Below are 18,015 nucleotides of genomic sequence, written 5' to 3'. Positions count from 1 at the left end.
CTTTCAGTAAAGATACAATGTTCTAAACATTCATCCCTGATACACAATATCACCCAATGGCAAGTAAAGACCATTGGGTATCAGAGCACAAAAGTCATACATCCTTATGACATAACCGGATCATTCATACAATATAACAATATAACACTTCATTAAGGTTGGGTTTAGTTAAGTTAAGGTATGTCTTTAGTGAGGTTAAACAAAAAGAGAAAAGCATAAAAGCATAAAAGCATAAAAGAGTACCGCCATTAATTTTCCTGCCAGTTAAATAGACTGCCCAGTTCATAATTAGACCATGAAACACTGTGGATGTAGAAGAAAGATGTCACAAATTGGTACTTCACAAGATCCAGACAGTACAATGCTCCACCTGACCCTATCCACGGCTCTATACCCATGGCTGTGTTGGTGGGAACCTGAAGTATCTACTTTAATGAGAATTAATGCCATGGTTGTCACGCCCTGACCATAGAGAGCCCTTGTTTCTCTGTGGTGTAGCAGGTCAGGGTGTGACTAGGGGGTATTCTAGTTTAATATTTCTGTTGTGTTCTAGTTTAATTTTTCTATGTTGGTGTTTTGAATTATTCCCAATTAGAGGCAGCTGGTAATTGTTGTCTCTAATTGGGGATAATATTTAAGTAGCTATTTTTCCCACCTGTGTTTGTGGGATATTGTTTTGTGTTTGTGCATGTGCACCACTTAGTCACATTTAATTGTTCGTTTATTGATTTATCGTTTTTTTGCTTTAAGTTTCACTTTGAAATAAATATGTGGAACTCAACATTCGCTGCGCATTGGTCCCGTTCTTACGACAAACGTGACAATGGTTATTACTTGAGTCCCACAATCACACCGGCGTGATTTAGTGCTTCAAAACCCTTTTAAACCATGTGTGTTTACATATTAATCCATTTCTTCTGCATCCATAGATACGAACTATTAGTATGTGTGATTAATGGTGGCTGAGCTAGAGCGTTGTTTGTGAGACATGGGTGGATCCCGAAGGGGCCCGGGCCGGGTCATTTGACAAAAGAGTCTGTAGAGACTGAATGGTTTGCACAACAAGCTATGAAAAGCTGAGACTCTCACAAACACGCAGATGTAATCTCTATGACGCTCACAAACATAAGAGTCATTATAAGTTCATGGGTTCTTCTGCATAGAAGATCATAGGAAATCCCAGGACATAGGGTCTATAATACTGTAATTAGCTCACATAGTTGCTGTCATAAACTCCAAACAGTTGTCACTGACCAGTTGGATATTCATTTCCCACTGAGGAATTATAGCATTCTTATCAATTCATTTTTAGCGGGTTTTTGCTTGGCTGACTTTTCTTTTTAAATTGCACACCATTGTTTGTTGTTACTGTACTAATACCTCTTGCTAATCCCAGATCCATGAATCAGTAAGGTAGAGTAAAAACTGGGGGAAAGACACAAGCTGGTATTGTGCCCACAGAACAGTTTGCGTCCTATGCCCAGACCAACCACAACATGAGACAAGACAGGCAGGGTAAGCAAAACATATCAAAGTGACGTCATGGGAGTAGACCAGGGCACAGGGTGTGTCTGCTGCTGCACCACTGGCTGTTATTCAGGTGTAGCTCAACCGTCCTCATATTTCACTCACCATTTGTCTTCAGGCCTCACAGAGTTGCATTTCCCATTTACTGATTTGCTACCACTGCCAATGGCTGTTAGAGTTGTGTTAAGTAAAGCATGCATTCACATCAGACGTCCCTGTGATATACTAGTGCATGTCCAGGAGGTGTACTAGTGCATGTCCAGGAGGTGTACTAGTGCATGTCCAGGAGGTGTACTTGTACATCAGGCTGCATCACACTACAGAAACAGGAGATCATAGGATCCTGCTCCTATGAGCCAAGACTAATGCAAGGCTCCTTACTGGTATCATCTTAGAAAACAGCACAGAAAATCTAACAAGCATAAAGAGTTCTCATGAACAAATGTTTGGAAAATATTCTTTATCCATTATCCAATGAGGTTGTACAAACAGAATAATAGCAAGTGTCTTTGGCGATACATACAATACATCTGAATTCAAATACACAGAGGTGACTAAAACAAACAAAAATCTCAATTCTGCCGTAGACAGAAAAATGACCACAAGAAGCCCAAACAGATCAAATAAAAACGGAATAATTTCATACCTTGCTTATGTTTGTATACAATCAAATACTGTATGTCTCTCTATTATTCATGGGAATACTTGGGAACAGATTTCCAAAATATATATATTTTTTAAATGGTACAGTATTTTATGGACAAAAATGGAAAAAACAACAGTATATATTGGGAGATCTAAACCATACAGGCATGGACAAAAGGATACATGTATCAAAAATGATTACAGTATGGCTGTACTATACAGAATAACATAGTAGGTAAAACATTAGTGACAATCACAATATTTTTGTTTTGTGATGTGCTTTGTGTATGCTGTGGCAACTGTTACTTAGTGGACTATTCTAGCTTAATAAATCTAATGAAATGAGTTACAACATCTGATCATTAGCTTTCAGTAGCTTTTGGGTAATCAACCATAATTGTCATGCAAGCTAAGGGGGCCTATTCAAGCAATCCCAGTAACCAGCCATTACCAAACAACATCTACATGTTTACAATGCAAAAGAAAAACGAATGATTTCTATCAAAAACAAAAGAGCCCAGAAACCCCCCAGAAATACAAACCTTTATACGGACGTAAGATGGATAAGACAATTTAACATAACAGATGGACAATCTGACTAACTTTAATGTGTTTTGAAATCTAAAGTAAACATTTAGTAACCATATAAACTGGACACAGTCTGACATATACTGTAGTAGGTGTATAGTCCATAAGTACATTGGGAGGTGATGTGAGATCCATGCCAGCTGTCTTCTTGTTACTCAACGACCTGCACAGACCTGTGAGCCACGCTGGTGATGTCATTCACAAAGGAACCCTTATTCATCCCTTGCTGTAGGACAAATGATTAAATAGACATTAGAATCCCCCCCTTGATGCGGCTTGTTTTCCTAAATAATGTCATGGTAACAGTTTCTAGCTCACAGCAGGTTTCTCACTAAGTGAAACTGAAATGTCAAGCAACTGAGGTAAGAGAGCTAGGCAAAACTATGTTCAGTATCAGGTAAGCATTCAAATACAAGGGATAACATGTCCTGCGTGAACAGATAAGAGTCTGACACTGTGGTGTGAACCTGCATCCTTAGATTCATTGGCTGTACGATTGCAGCAGCTCTACAGCTCCTGTGTACATACAATTGTTCAGGTGTACTGTATACTGTATTCACCCACCAGACAGAACATAATCCCTCCATTCATTCTCCACTGTTGTCAACAAATGCCTGATCGAGGCGTGGACTAGGTTCTTACTACTGAGGACACAAATGGCACACCTCACTTAATACAGACAGATACCAGGGATCTCTACAGCTATAGAAACAGCAAGGAGAGACGACATCAGCCAGCCACACTGAGTCATCCTCCTCTGGGGAAGGAAGGGGTGGAGAGTGATCATAAAGACACCTATCTTTGTCCTGACTGAGCCAGCCTATTCAGATCCTCCTTTCCTACAAGAGCTATTGCCTCCATTGCATTTTTCTAATTTTTCAAATGCATTGAAGCGTAAACTGATAGATAAAATGCAATAGCTCTCAACAAAAAACAGTACATATCTGCAACAGGGATATCCCATATTAGTATGACAGAATTAGTTTGAATTATAGGCTCTAAATTCTTACCTTTTTTAGGAAACTCTGTATGTCCTTCTCTGACCAGAGGCTGTAGAGGAGCACACCTGCAGCTTTGCTTGCCTTTGGGAAAAGCCTACCAAGAGAAAGAACAATATTATCAGTATTCTGAGCCATTAACCTCAAAGTCAAAGCTCTGTTATCTGGCTTCTTTGGAAAGTCCCCAAAGAGGCTGTCCACAATTGTTAGATTTTGCAAATGTTTTCTTTACATAGAGCAGATCTTGTACTTTTCTGTTATAAAATATAATGAGCAGGCCTTACCTGTTCTTGCTCAGGTCGTTGAGTGAGTTGACCAGGTTGTTGCTCAGCAGGCGCTTCCCCAGCTCAGGCTCCTTCATCAGAAGACTGTGGCTGGTTTGGCACGCCATAGCCAGGGTGTCGTCAGACTCTGGCCCTTTCTTGGTCCATGAGCTGAGGATGCCAACCAGCTCTGGGAAAGTCTGTCGGGCTTCAAGACACACCCCATTAGGTCATTCACTTCCCGCAAACACTCTATGAAGTGTTGCTAACTTGACAACAACAACAAAATGTTAAAACTAACACAAACAGATCAGGTATAAATTAAATGTTTAATCCTTTCTTGTTTAATGCTCTCTGAAAATAGAAGTGCCAAAATTGTTTAGCTAACCTGACCCTGCTGGATGTTTGCTCTCAATGCAAACTAAACCATTATTGAAACAAGGTAGCCTAACATTCTAGGTTCCATCCATTTCACTATGAACATGGTTAAGATCGGTGTCCATGCTCACCCATGATGCTCTGAAGGCGTTGGTTCTTGGCTAGGTTTCCCACCAAAGCCACAGCAGTCTTCTGTAGGCTGGGGTTGGAGGATTGCAGCAGGGGAGAGATTGCAGGCAAGCCGTTCAGCTTCTGGACAATGGTCTGGCTCATCACTCTAGAAACCTGTGAACAGAGATGAGGGTCTTATAACGGGGTCTATGAAGCGTTTCTAAAAAGTTTTTGGGAGGACCGTGATTTTAATCGTTGTTTTTCTACACACATTTGGTGCATGTTTTTGTCTATAAATTTGGTGCATTTAAAATAATGTTTGCGTGAAAATAATTAATTAAATAAAGCGTAAAAATACTGTGTCGTTCGTACAATGCCTTGGTTAGCGGTGAGGTTCTGCAGGGCTCCACAGCAGGCCTCCAGGGTGTCTTCTCTCTGGCTGGACCTCAGCAGAGACAGGTAACTCTGCATAGTCTTGGAGTGGAAGAGCCAGCCCGCTCCTTTAGGATGCTGCTCCTCCATCACGGGGTAGTCAAAGTGATTCTACAGGAGTGAACGTTAATCATCAGATTTTTTTAGGTGTTCAGATCTATGATGGAAGTTGATGTACACAACATTTGTGTGTTTTTAAACATTCAATACTGTGCAGTACACGATGATGTCATTGTGTATCTATGTACAGTTTCCACCCATCTCTCTCCTCTCTCCCTTGATGTCATTAGACCTATATGCCTGTCTCACCTCCTGCTCCTGGACCTTGCTGCTCTGTTGGCTGAAACAGCCGATGGGGCCGGTCTCAGCTGAGGCGTTGGCCCGGCTGATGGTCCCGGCCAGGGCAGTGATCCGGCTGAACAGGGCCGGGGCCTCACTCTCCAGCTGGAAGCTCAGGTTGTGCAGGACACAGACACAGTTCTCCATAGACTGGCACAAACAGAGGCAGAAATCACTGGTTTGGTTAGTTTGCATTAATCTGTACCTACCATACACATGTCCATAGTATTATTCTTCAAACACCAAGTTAAAAAGTAGGTAACAAGTAAACGTAAGCAATGGAGAAAATGTATCCCATGATATTTTCACATGCAGGTAGAACTTATATTATTTGGAATTCTGAAGAATGGCATTCCATAAATGCATCATCACTTGTTTCAATGTTTTTTAAAAGATATTTAATGTTGCACGCCCACCTTGTCATCTGGCCTCTCTGATGCTACACACTCCTGGACGTAACTGCCCAGAGAGTCGATGAGACCTCGACAGTTACGCATGGCCTGCCTGTTGCTTTGCGTCGCACAGCTCAGATTTCTGTTGGAAAAGTTAAACTAGTATTGTCATGCATCAGGTAAAGGCAGGTCAGCATTGTGTAGTCTGACAGTGGAGACATGACAGACTAGAACAAAACCATACTTTATCGTCCATTTGTGCCATTCACCCAATCCTATGAGACAGCACCGACATGTTGTCGGCTGGGAGCAGTCTAGAGTAGGCTACTGGTTCAGTCAGTGCAGTGCCCCTGGAGCAATTTTGGTTAAGTACCTTGCTCAAAGGCGCAACAGCAGAAGATAGTAGATACTCCTCCATTTGCCAGTTCATACGTTTGTCTTTGTAACCTCTGGGCTAACTGATAGTATACAGTAGATCTGTGCAGTGTGCACCCCTGGTCTACAGTATTGATCGATGTGTCTCACCGTAGACATGCTGTAGCATGGTAGAAGACCTCTGGGTCCAGGTTCTTGTTGGTCTCATCTACTGCTCCTGTGTAAGGTACTACCACAGTCTCTGTCAGAACAGGCAGAGCGCTACGCACAAGCTCTGGCTTCAGACTGTCTGCAGACGACAGGTTCCAAAGGAGACCTGGAGAGACAGGACAAAGTTCAGAACTTCTGAGTTCAGTGGCAGTAGAAACAGCAGTTGTTCAAATATCTGATTACCTCTAATGCTACTACTGTGACATGATCATGGATCTTAGCCAGCTCAACTCAGACACAAAAATTCAACAAAAGCAATACTAGTTAGCCACACAGTGCACTTTGATCAAACTGTCATGACACGGGCATGGCGTGTACTTTTTAATGCATAACTAGGCGAGAGAACAAAAACAGGCAATCCCTGTGATTCTCCACGACCAGGGTTGACAGGCAATGTGAGGTGTTTCAGTGCTTCAATATACTACATCTCTGTAATTGTCACTGTACAGCATAGACACTGTAGCCTGTCCTGTTGCCAGTCAAGAACTAGGGTAAATATCTGATAGCATTAGAGCCAATTTATGGAGCACGGCTTCAGGGAGACAGAACAATAGAGAGCAGGATGCTCTATCCTCCAGAACAGCCTACTGTGAGACATCTCACATATCAAGTTTCTCTGGTACAACAGCACACCACAGATCATTTGTGTGACTGACAGCAAGAACTGATTAGGATTAAGGTGACAGGGTTTAGTGAGTGTTTCCCTGTGCGTTATGGCATGAATGCACTTAAAGCAGAAATGAGCAGTTGAAACAATAACAAAGCGTACTTCCCATGCATTTTTGGTTATGATAAGGTACAGACAGTTGAACTAAGCTCATGACGCATCTATAAGTTATATTCCTCATGAATCAAAAGGTATATCATTCATTTAGATGTCCAAAAATGGATGCAGAAAATGCAGATTGCCCCTTCAATTTAAATATGCACATTTTGGCATCAGAAAGCAACACAAGCGTGTTTCATAACCGCTTGCATTCACACACTGGTGCAAATGTCTGCCAACTGTCAACTGTCTATGATGTCACTAGACAGAGAAGTGTTGAGTATAGAAAGAGAACAGTCGTCTGTACCTGTGAGTTGTTTCTGTGTCTCGGTAGAGTCTGTGTCTCGGAGCAGGGCCAGGGACTCAGTGATGCCCCCACAGCGCTGGACCTCCTCCTTGTTGCCCGCATCTTTAAAGGCAAGGTTCCGCAGGGCGGCCGAGGCGGTCTGTTGGACCTGGGGACTGGGACTCCTCAGCAGGTTCACCAGAGGAGGGATCCCTTTGAGCCGCAACACCTGAGAGACAAGTAAAGCTGTTAGACGTTGTAAAAGGACAGTGTTGTTGAGTCCGGGTCCTGGAGACCCACGTCTGTATCCTCACCTCCTGCTTGGCCTTGTCCTCTGAGTAGGTAGAGTGTTGGATGAATGAGGCACCATAGTGCTGGTAGTTCACATCTCCACTGGACAGGTACTGCACCGCCTCCGCCATGGTAATATCAGCAAGCTGGCCATAATCATTCATCCTGTTGGGAAACCCCATATAGGTACACTACATGATCAAAAGTATGTGGACACCTGCTCGTCGAAAATCTCATTTCAAAATCATGAGCATTAATATGGAGTTGGTCCACCCTTGCTTATATAACAGCCTCCACTCTTCTGGGAGGGCTTTCCACTAGATGTTAGAACATTGCTTCAGGGATTGGCTTCCATTCCAACGGACACATCTCGGCTTAGCGAATGCCAGGAGAATGCAACCTGCATTAGTGAGGATCAGACACTGACGTTGGGCCTGGCTCGCGGTCGACCTTCTAATTCAAACCAAAGGTGTTAGATGGGATTGAGGTCAGGGCTCCGTGCAGGCCAGTCAAGTTATTCCACACCGATCGACAAACCATTTCTGTATGGCCCTCACTTTGTGCACTGGGGCATTGCCATGCTTAAACAGGAACGGGCCTTTCCCAAACGGTTGCCACAAAGTTGGAAGTACAGAATCATCTAGAATGTCAATGTATGCTGTAGCGTAAAGATTTCCCTTCACTGGAACTAACGGGCCTCTCCCGAACCATGAAAAACAGCCCCAGACCATGATTCCTCCTCCACCAAACTTGACAGTTGGCACTAACCATTGGGGCAGGTAGAGTTCTCCTGGCATCCGCCAAACCCAGATTCATCCGTTGAACTACCAGATGGTGAAGCGTGATTCACCCCTCCAGAGAATGTGTTTCCACTTCTCCAGAGTCAAATGGCAGTGAGCTTTACAGTACTCCAGCCGATGCCTGGCATTGCACATGGGATCTTAGGTTTGTGTATGGCTGATCGGCCATGGAAACCCATTTCATGATGCTCCTGATGGACAGTTATTGTGCTGATGTTGCTTCCAGAAGCAGTTTGGAACTTGGTAGCTAGTTTTGCAATTGAGGACAGGCAATTTCTACGTGCTACACGCTTTAGCTACCGGCAGTCCTGTTCTGTGAACTTGTGTGGCCTACCACTTCGCGACTGAGCCGTAGTTGCTCCTAGACATTTCCACTTCAAAGTAACAGCTCTTACAGTTGAATGGGGCAGCTCTAGCAGGGCAGACATTTGATGAACTGACTTGTTGGAAAGGTGACATCCTATGACGGTGCAATGTTGAAAGTCAATGAGCTCATTCTACTGCCAATGTTTGTCTATGGAGATTGCAAGGCGGTGTGCTTGATTTTATACACCTGTCAGCAAAGGGTGTGGCTGAAATAGAGCCAAATTCACTAATTTGAAGGGGTGTCCAGATACGTTTGTCTATACAGTGCATTCAGAAAGTATTTAGACCACTTTTTCCACATTTTGTTACGTTACAGCCTTATCCAAAAAAGTATTTTAAAAATTGTTTTCCTCACCAATCTACACAGAATACCCCACAATGAAAAAGCGAAAAGAGGTTATTAGATAAAAAATTTAAAAAAATATAAAAATAAAAAATGTAATATTTTATTTACATAATTATTCATACCCTTTGCTATGACACTTGAAATTGAGGTCAGGGGCATCTTTTTTCCATTAATCATCCTAGAGATGTTTCTACAACTTGATTGGAGTCCACCTGTGGTAAATTCAACTGATTGGACATTTTTTGGAAAGGCACACACCTGTCTATATAAAGGTCCCTTTGCTGACAGTGCATGTCAGAGCAAAAACCAAGCCATGAGGTTGAAGAAACTGTCCATAGAGCTCCGAGGCAGGATTGTGTCGAGGCACAGACCTGGGAAAGAGTAACAAAACTGTTCTGTAGCATTGAAGGTCCCCAAGAACACAGTGGCCTCCATCATTCTTAAATGAAAGAAGTTTGCAACTACCAAGACACATCCTAAAGCTGTACGCCAGTCCAAACTGAGCAATCGGGGGAGAAGCGTCTTGGTCAGGGAGGTAACCAAGAACCCGATGGTCAGTCTGACAGAGCTCCAGAGTTCCTCTGTGGAGATGGTTGTCCTTCTGGAAGATTCTCCCATCTCTGCAGCATTCCACCAATCAGGCATTTATGGTAAACTGGCCAGATGGAAGCCACTCCTCAGTAAAAGGCACATGACAGCCCACTTGGAGTTTGCTAAAGGGATGTTTTTCAGGGACTGAGAGACTCGTCAGGATTGAGGGAAGGATCAATGGAGCAAAGTACAGAGAGATCCATGATGAAAACCTGCTCCAGAGCACTCAGGATCTCAGACTGCGGCGAAGATTCACCTTCCAACAGGACAACGACCCTAAGCACACAGCCAAGACAATGCATGGGTGGCTTCATGGACAAGTCTCTGAATATCCTTGAGTGGTCTAGACAGAGCCTGGACTTGAACCCGATCGAACATCACCGGAGAGACCTGAAAATATCTGTGCAGCGACACTCCCCATCCAACCTGACAAAGCTTGAGAGGATCTGCAGGGAAGAATGGGAGAAACTCCCCAAATACAGGTGTGCCAAGCTTGTAGCGTCATACCCAAGAAGACTCAAGGTTGTAATCGCTGCCAAAGTTGAATCAACAAATGTGATATTTCTAAAAACCTGTTATTGCTTTGTCATTATGGGGTCTTGTTTGTAGATTGATGAGGGGGAAAAAAAACATTTTTAGAATAAGGCTGTAACGTAACAAAATGTGGAAAAAGTCAAGGGGTCTGAATACTTTCTGATTGCACTGTATAGTGTTTCAACAGCTGTTCAGAAACATTTGAAAATCAACTCATCAAACCCCAAAGCAGCATTTACACAATATCTCACATTCACTCATTCCACTCACCCTGCTTCAATCTTGCTCTTGACCACTGATATCTTGGGCTCGGCCATGGAGGGGTTCGATGGTGCCCTCTCAATACGAGTTTGGCTGCTGGTAATCTGGCCGCTGCTTTTCGTCTGACGGGTGCCAATCAACTGGCTGTGCCTTTTCTGCACATCGTTCCTGTTGACAATGACCTGAGAGGGGCCGTTGCCATTGGAGACAAACTGGCTGTTACCCCTCTCAGTAAGGAAGAAGCTGGATCTGTTGGATTGGAGCTGCCGGGCGGGGACGGAGGACTGAAACTGCTGCAGGGCTGAAGCCGAGGCCTGGGCAGAGCGCTGTGTGGTGGTGTGGAAGGGAAAGGGGTCCGCATCAGGCACACTGCGGCTGCTGTTGCGCTGACCCCTGGCTATGGGGGGACTGAGAGGTAATCGTCTCTCCCACTGGCTGGAGCTGCTCATGTTTCTCTGAACAGTAGATCCCTTGGAGGACAGTACCATTCGCTTGGTGCTCTGCTCATGGCTAAGCTGCAGAATAAAGTCATTTTAGTAAATGCTAGCAGACACTTTGGAATCAGGAATATTGCAACACTTTCACCAGCACCTGGCAGCAAGTAGCATAGCTGTTAAGAGTGTTGGACCAGTAACCAAAAGGTCACTGGTTTGAATCCACCTCCCTGAGGTGAAAAATAAATAAATCCATTGATGTGCCCTTGTGCAAGGCACTTAACCCTAATTGCTATGGGTATGAGTGTCTGCTAAATGACTACAGTGTAAATGTATCACTTACAACTTCATTCGAAAATCATAATATACACAAGGTGGCCCACTGTGAGTGAAGATAAATGTAATGCACTGCATATAATCAATCTATTGTTATTGATAACTATTGATTTGTCTAATTGGCAGAGGGCAGTGGGAAACCAGAAACTCCAAAGCTGGTTGGAAAGTTGGCTTGGACCAGAGTTCAGATCAGAGTACTCATAATGCCTCATCTATGTGAAAGTACATGATTAAGACAGAGGTGTGTGTTACAACAATGAGTCAGATGCCACTATGAGAAGATGCCTCTCTCTGGAGTTGTGCTGGAGGGAGAGCTGCTTGGAAAGAGCAATATTCCCCATTCTTCTGGTGACTGGGCAGACACTCACATGTTGACTCCCAGTCCTGTGGTTAGTCAGTCATCTGCAACACCTGCTTCTATCTGACTACACTCATGACATAATGTTCACATAAATCTAGTAGCTGGTCACAGTGGATATAGTTCTGGGTTCCGAGATTAGTCTCAGACAGACTACCCCATCACGATGGCATTGCTTTCATATTAAAAGCCATCACTCATTAGGAAATCATTTTATGAGATGAATAGTGATGCTCACTATAGTATCCAAACTGTATACTGCTAAATACAACTGATAAACCTAGCACAGTTATCAAAATCATGGGGCAATGTATTCTATCTTCGTATGTATGTGATGTGAAAATGAAAATCTTCATACCGTTCTTGAGAGGCCATTTGTACCATTCGAGAAGACAATTCCATTGGGACTGGTAGGTGACTTAATGGAGTCAGTGAATACGCTGATGTACATAGGACCTGTGGAGAGAAACATGAGAGATCCTAAATGACTCTTAAAAGCTGTGTAAATATGAGTTATCACGGTAAAATATTGGGTCTAACACTCTTAATTAATTTGATTTTTTTACGTGACTGAATAGATGCCAAGAAGCAAGTCTCCAAGCCGTAATGATTCATGTTAATGCATGTGAAATCTTAAATTGTCTGTGTGAACTGTTAACCCGCCGTTCAGGGGAGGGTTCTACTAAGCTAACAAATGGAATTGTTTTAAGATGGTCATACCATGCCTCATTTAGCTATTTGATTTTTAGGACACATTTAGGTATATATATATATACAGTATTTTTGTATTTTTTATTTCATCTTTATTTAACCAGGCAAGTCAGTTAAGAACAAATTCTTATTTACAATGACGGCCTACCCCGGCCAAACCCAGACAACACTGGGCCAATTGTACCCTGCCCTATAAGACTCCCAATGACGGCCGGATGTGATGTTCCAGTCCCTGGATTCGAACCAGGGACTGCAGGGACGCCTCTTGCACTGAGATGCAGTGCCTTAGACTGCTGTCATCAAGGCAAAGGGTGGTTACTTTGAAGAATCTAAAATCTATTTAGATTTGTTAAACACTTTTTTAGTGATTCCATGTGTGTTATTTCATAGTTTTGATGTCTTCACTATTATTCTACAATGTAGAAAATAGTTGTAAAAAAAAATTCAAACCTTGAATGAGTAGGTGTGTCCAAACTTTTGACTGGTGCTGTATATTTTTTTAAAATATAATATTTAATTTGGCCTTTACTACTATATCGCATAGAAACGCAGTAAATAGCACATTAATAAATAGCAAAACAGAGAGTCAGAAAAATGTATCATAATGAGGTTTTGAAGTGTCTGTCCTATATCTAGGAGTTATAAAAAAGCTCAATAAATATTTTTTCATTTGTATGAGTCCCGTTACACTAGTGTGACACTCCTCTTTCCATAGTGGGATCATATTTCTATGGCCAAACCGTTCTGATGCTAGACACATTTTCGCGAGAAGACAGATTTTCGGGATGTGACAGCATAGACTGTCCTTTAGCCTATGTTTACTATATTAAAATGACACATGTTGCACTTTGTTTACTTAACAGAGTTAACAACAGTGGAGTTAATGATATCTAATGTATGGGGGTTATTAATTTACTCATTAATAACTCATTAACAACAATGCAAATCTAATGGGGGTAAATCAGAACATTAAACCATAACCTGATTAGGCTTTAGGTCAAATAAAATAGCATACAAATAACGTAATACGTTTTTATTCTAATAATGATGCTTACTCGTTGGCGACTTCGTTGGCGACGATAAAGATCCATTTTTACTGTACTTCGACTTGCCCCTCTTAATGGTTTGCACCTGATCCAAGACACGCTGCTGTTTGGACCGAAGTTTGTTATCGGACGGCAAAGCAAGAGATGTCTCCTCCACATTCCCAATGGATATGGCCGATTTCAACGGGTCCATTGTCATCATGAGGGTCTGTTTCCAGTTGTAAATCCAAAGTGTTAAGGTTTGTAGCCTACTATACCTTGCTCCATACAGGTGGCGTTTGTACAGGCAATCTAATATATGAAATGCGCACTTTGCCCTGCCCTCAACAATGAACCACGCCCATTATACGTAATATGTGTCTGACAGGTAGCCTAGTTCTCCACAGACATTCCATCTGAGCTCGTGTCATGTAGCCAATTTGTCTACTTCTCCAGCACATGCTCTTTTTTGTGGCCCTTTTTGACCCCGTGGCCTCATGGGTATAATTATATTCATATTTTTAAGAATTTCATAATTAATAAACATTTCAAAAAAGCTGCTAGGCAAACGGTTTTGTTATATTTCAGTCTTCTGTGATGTATATAAAGTGTAATATTGGGATGCAAACTCAAAATGTAATACATTTCAACTCTACATCTGACATTGTACATATGTCTTATTTGTTAAGCCCATAACCATGTGTGTGAGGAGTATATTTTTGTTTCAAAATAGATTGGTTTAAGACTGCCAAGAATCACTCGGTGTGAACTTGATTTAGCCACTGCAGTAAAATATATTTTACCCTACAGCACTGTTTCAAATGTTTGAAAAAAAATACAGCTTGAATGACCCTACAGTTGTAGGCCTATAACAATAAAATAATAACATGTTGAGATTAAAATCACTGTATTGGTGAATTGCATACAAGGTCCAACTGATGTGTAACTTCCGCTTTTAACCCAACCCCCCCAAAATACATACAATACAGTGTATTCAAAAGTATTCACATCCCTTGACATTTTCCCCATGTTGTTGTGTCACATCCCTTGACATTTTCCCCATGTTGTTGTGTCACATCCCTTGACATTTTCCCCATGTTGTTGTGTCACATCCCTTGACATTTTCCCCATGTTGTTGTGTCACATCCCTTGACATTTTCCCCATGTTGTTGTGTCACATCCATTGACATTTCCCCATGTTGTTGTGTCACATCCCTTGACATTTTCCCCATGTTGTTGTGTCACATCCATTGACATTTCCCCCATGTTGTTGTGTCACATCCCTTGACATTTTCCCCATGTTGTTGTGTCACATCCCTTGACATTTTCCCCATGTTGTTGTGTCACATCCCTTGACATTTTCCCCATGTTGTTGTGTCACATCACATTTTCCCCATGTTGTTGTGTCACATCCCTTGACATTTTCCCCATGTTGTTGTGTCACATCCCTTGACATTTTCCCCATGTTGTTGTGTCACATCCCTTGACATTTTCCCCATGTTGTTGTGTCACATCCCTTGACATTTTCCCCATGTTGTTGTGTCACATCCCTTGACATTTTCCCCATGTTGTTGTGTCACATCACATTTTCCCATGTTGTTGTGTCACATCCCTTAACATTTTCCCCATGTTGTTGTGTCACATCCCTTGACATTTTCCCCATGTTGTTGTGTCACATCCCTTGACATTTTCCCCATGTTGTTGTGTCACATCCATTGACATTTCCCCCCTGTTGTTGTGTCACATCCCTTGACATTTTCCCCATGTTGTTGTGTCACATCCCTTGACATTTTCCCCATGTTGTTGTGTCACATCCATTGACATTTCCCCCATGTTGTTGTGTCACATCCCTTGACATTTTCCCCATGTTGTTGTGTCACATCCATTGACATTTCCCCCATGTTGTTGTGTCACATCCCTTGACATTTTCCCCATGTTGTTGTGTCACATCCCTTGACATTTTCCCCATGTTGTTGTGTCACATCCCTTGACATTTTCCCCATGTTGTTGTGTCACATCCCTTGACATTTTCCCCATGTTGTTGTGTCACATCCCTTGACATTTTCCCCATGTTGTTGTGTCACATCCCTTGACATTTTCCCCATGTTGTTGTGTCACATCACATTTTCCCATGTTGTTGTGTCACATCCCTTGACATTTTCACCATGTTGTTGTGTCACATCCCTTAACATTTTCCCCATGTTGTTGTGTCACATCCCTTAACATTTTCCCCATGTTGTTGTGTCACATCCCTTGACATTTTCCCCATGTTGTTGTGTCACATCCCTTGACATTTTCCCCATGTTGTTGTGTCACATCCATTGACATTTCCCCCATGTTGTTGTGTCACATCCCTTGACATTTTCCCCATGTTGTTGTGTCACATCCCTTGACATTTTCCCCATGTTGTTGTGTCACATCCCTTGACATTTTCCCCATGTTGTTGTGTCACATCCCTTGACATTTTCCCCATGTTGTTGTGTCACATCCCTTGACATTTTCCCCATGTTGTTGTGTCACATCCCTTGACATTTTCCCCATGTTGTTGTGTCACATCCCTTGACATTTTCCCCATGTTGTTGTGTCACATCCCTTAACATTTTCCCCATGTTGTTGTGTCACATCCCTTAACATTTTCCCCATGTTGTTGTGTCACATCCCTTAACATTTTCCCCATGTTGTTGTGTCACATCCCTTGACATTCTCCCCATGTTGTTGTGTCACATCCCTTGACATTTTCCCCATGTTGTTGTGTCACATCCCTTGACATTTTCCCCATTTTGTTGTGTCACAGCCTGATTTTAAAATGGATAACATTTTGTTGTGTCACAGCCTGATTTTAAAATGGATAACATTTTGTCGTGTCACATCCCTTGACATTTTCCCCATGTTGTTGTGTCACATCCCTTGACATTTTCCCCATGTTGTTGTGTCACATCCCTTGACATTTTCCCCATTTTGTTGTGTCACAGCCTGATTTTAAAATGGATAACATTTTGTTGTATCACAGCCTGATTTTAAAATGGATAACATTTTGTTGTGTCACATCCCTTGACATTTTCCCCATGTTGTTGTGTCACATCCCTTGACATTTTCCCCATGTTGTTGTGTCACATCCCTTGACATTTTCACCATTTTGTTGTGTCACAGCCTGATTTTAAAATGGATAACATTTTGTTGTGTCACAGCCTGATTTTAAAATGGATAACATTTTGTTGTGTCACAGCCTGATTTTAAAATGGATAACATTTTGTTGTGTCACAGCCTGATTTTAAAATGGATAACATGTTGATTATGTGTCACTAGCCTATACACAATACCCCATAATGTCAACATGGAATTATGATTTTAGAAATTTTTACAAATTAATAAAACATTTAAAGCTGAAATGTCTTGAGTCAATAAGTATTCAACCCTTTTGTTATGGGAAGCCTCAATAAGTTCAGGAGTAAAGATGTGCTTAACCAAGTCACATTAGTAGTTGCATGGATTCACTGTGTGCAATAATAGTGTTTAATGTGATTTTGGAATGACTACCTCAACTCTGTACCCAACACATACAATTATCTGTAAGGTCCCTCAGTCGAGCAGTCAATTTCAAACACAGATTGAACCACAAAGACCAGGGATGTTTTCCAATGCCTCGCAAAGGGCACCTATTGGTAGATGGGTAAAAAATAAAAAGGCATTGAATATCCCTTTGAGCATGAAGTTTTTTATTACACTTTAATGGTGTATGAATACACCCAGTCACTTCAGAGATACAGTCATCCTGCCTAACTCAGTTGCCGGAGAGGAAGGAAACTGCTTAGGGATTTCACCATGAGGCCAATGATAACTTAAAAACAGTTACGGAGTTTATTGCTGTGATAGGAGAAAACTGAGGATGGATCAACCACATTGTATTTACTCCACAATACTAACCTAAATTATGATTGAAAAGAAGGAAGCTTGTACAGAATTAAAAAATATTCCAAAACATGCATCCTGTTTGCAATAAGGCACTAAAGTAAATCTGCAAAAAATGTGGCGAAAAATTGTACTTTATGTACTGAGTACAAAGCGTTAGGGTTGGGGAAAATCCAACACAACACATCACTGAAAACCTCAATTCATATTTTCAAGCATGGTGGTGGCTGAATCATATTATGGGTATGCTTGTCATCGGCATGGACTGGGGAGTTTTTTAGGATAAAAATAAACTAAATAAAGCTAAGCACAGGCAAAATCCTAGAGGAAAACCTGGTTCAGTCTGCTTTCCACCAGACACTAGGAGACAGATTCCCCTTTCAGCAGGACAATAACCTAAAGTCAAAATATGCACTGGAGTTGCTTACCAATACAACATGGAATGTTCTTGAGTTGTCTCGTTAGTTTTGAAAATGTCTATTTAGCAATAATCAACAACAAACTTGACAGAGCTTGAATAATTCTAAAAAGAATAATGTTCAAATATTGTACAATTCAAGTGTGCAAATCTCTTAGAGTCTTACCCAGAAAGACTCACAGATGTAATCACTTCCAAATCCTAATATGTATTGACCCAGGGTTGTGAATACGTATGTAAATTAGATCTTTCTCAAATGTTTTCACTTCGTCATTATGAGGTATTGTGTGTAGATGGGTGAAAAACATATATTTAATCCACTTTG

General features: G+C 41.8%; 1 protein-coding gene across 1 annotated transcript; it reads right to left on the bottom strand.

The window, feature by feature from the left end:
* Positions 1-1,972: 1,972 nt before the first annotated feature.
* Positions 1,973-13,696, bottom strand: LOC124003929 (plakophilin-1-like). The gene is made up of 13 exons (XM_046312581.1): positions 13,394-13,696; positions 11,986-12,083; positions 10,509-11,014; positions 7,625-7,766; positions 7,332-7,539; positions 6,199-6,364; positions 5,698-5,815; positions 5,252-5,431; positions 4,883-5,053; positions 4,531-4,684; positions 4,043-4,229; positions 3,771-3,855; positions 1,973-2,986 (listed from the first exon to the last, which is right to left on the bottom strand). Exons 1-13 carry the CDS (start codon positions 13,584-13,586, stop codon positions 2,912-2,914), a joined length of 2,283 nt encoding a protein of 760 aa, XP_046168537.1. The 5' UTR covers positions 13,587-13,696; the 3' UTR covers positions 1,973-2,911.
* Between the last annotated feature and the right edge of the window lie 4,319 nt (positions 13,697-18,015).

The sequence above is a fragment of the Oncorhynchus gorbuscha genome, linkage group LG18 (genome assembly GCF_021184085.1).
Source record: "Oncorhynchus gorbuscha isolate QuinsamMale2020 ecotype Even-year linkage group LG18, OgorEven_v1.0, whole genome shotgun sequence".
Lineage (NCBI taxonomy): Eukaryota > Metazoa > Chordata > Actinopteri > Salmoniformes > Salmonidae > Oncorhynchus > Oncorhynchus gorbuscha.
The sequence above is the reverse complement of the archived record's forward strand: the minus strand, read 5'-3'. Positions and strand labels throughout refer to the sequence as shown.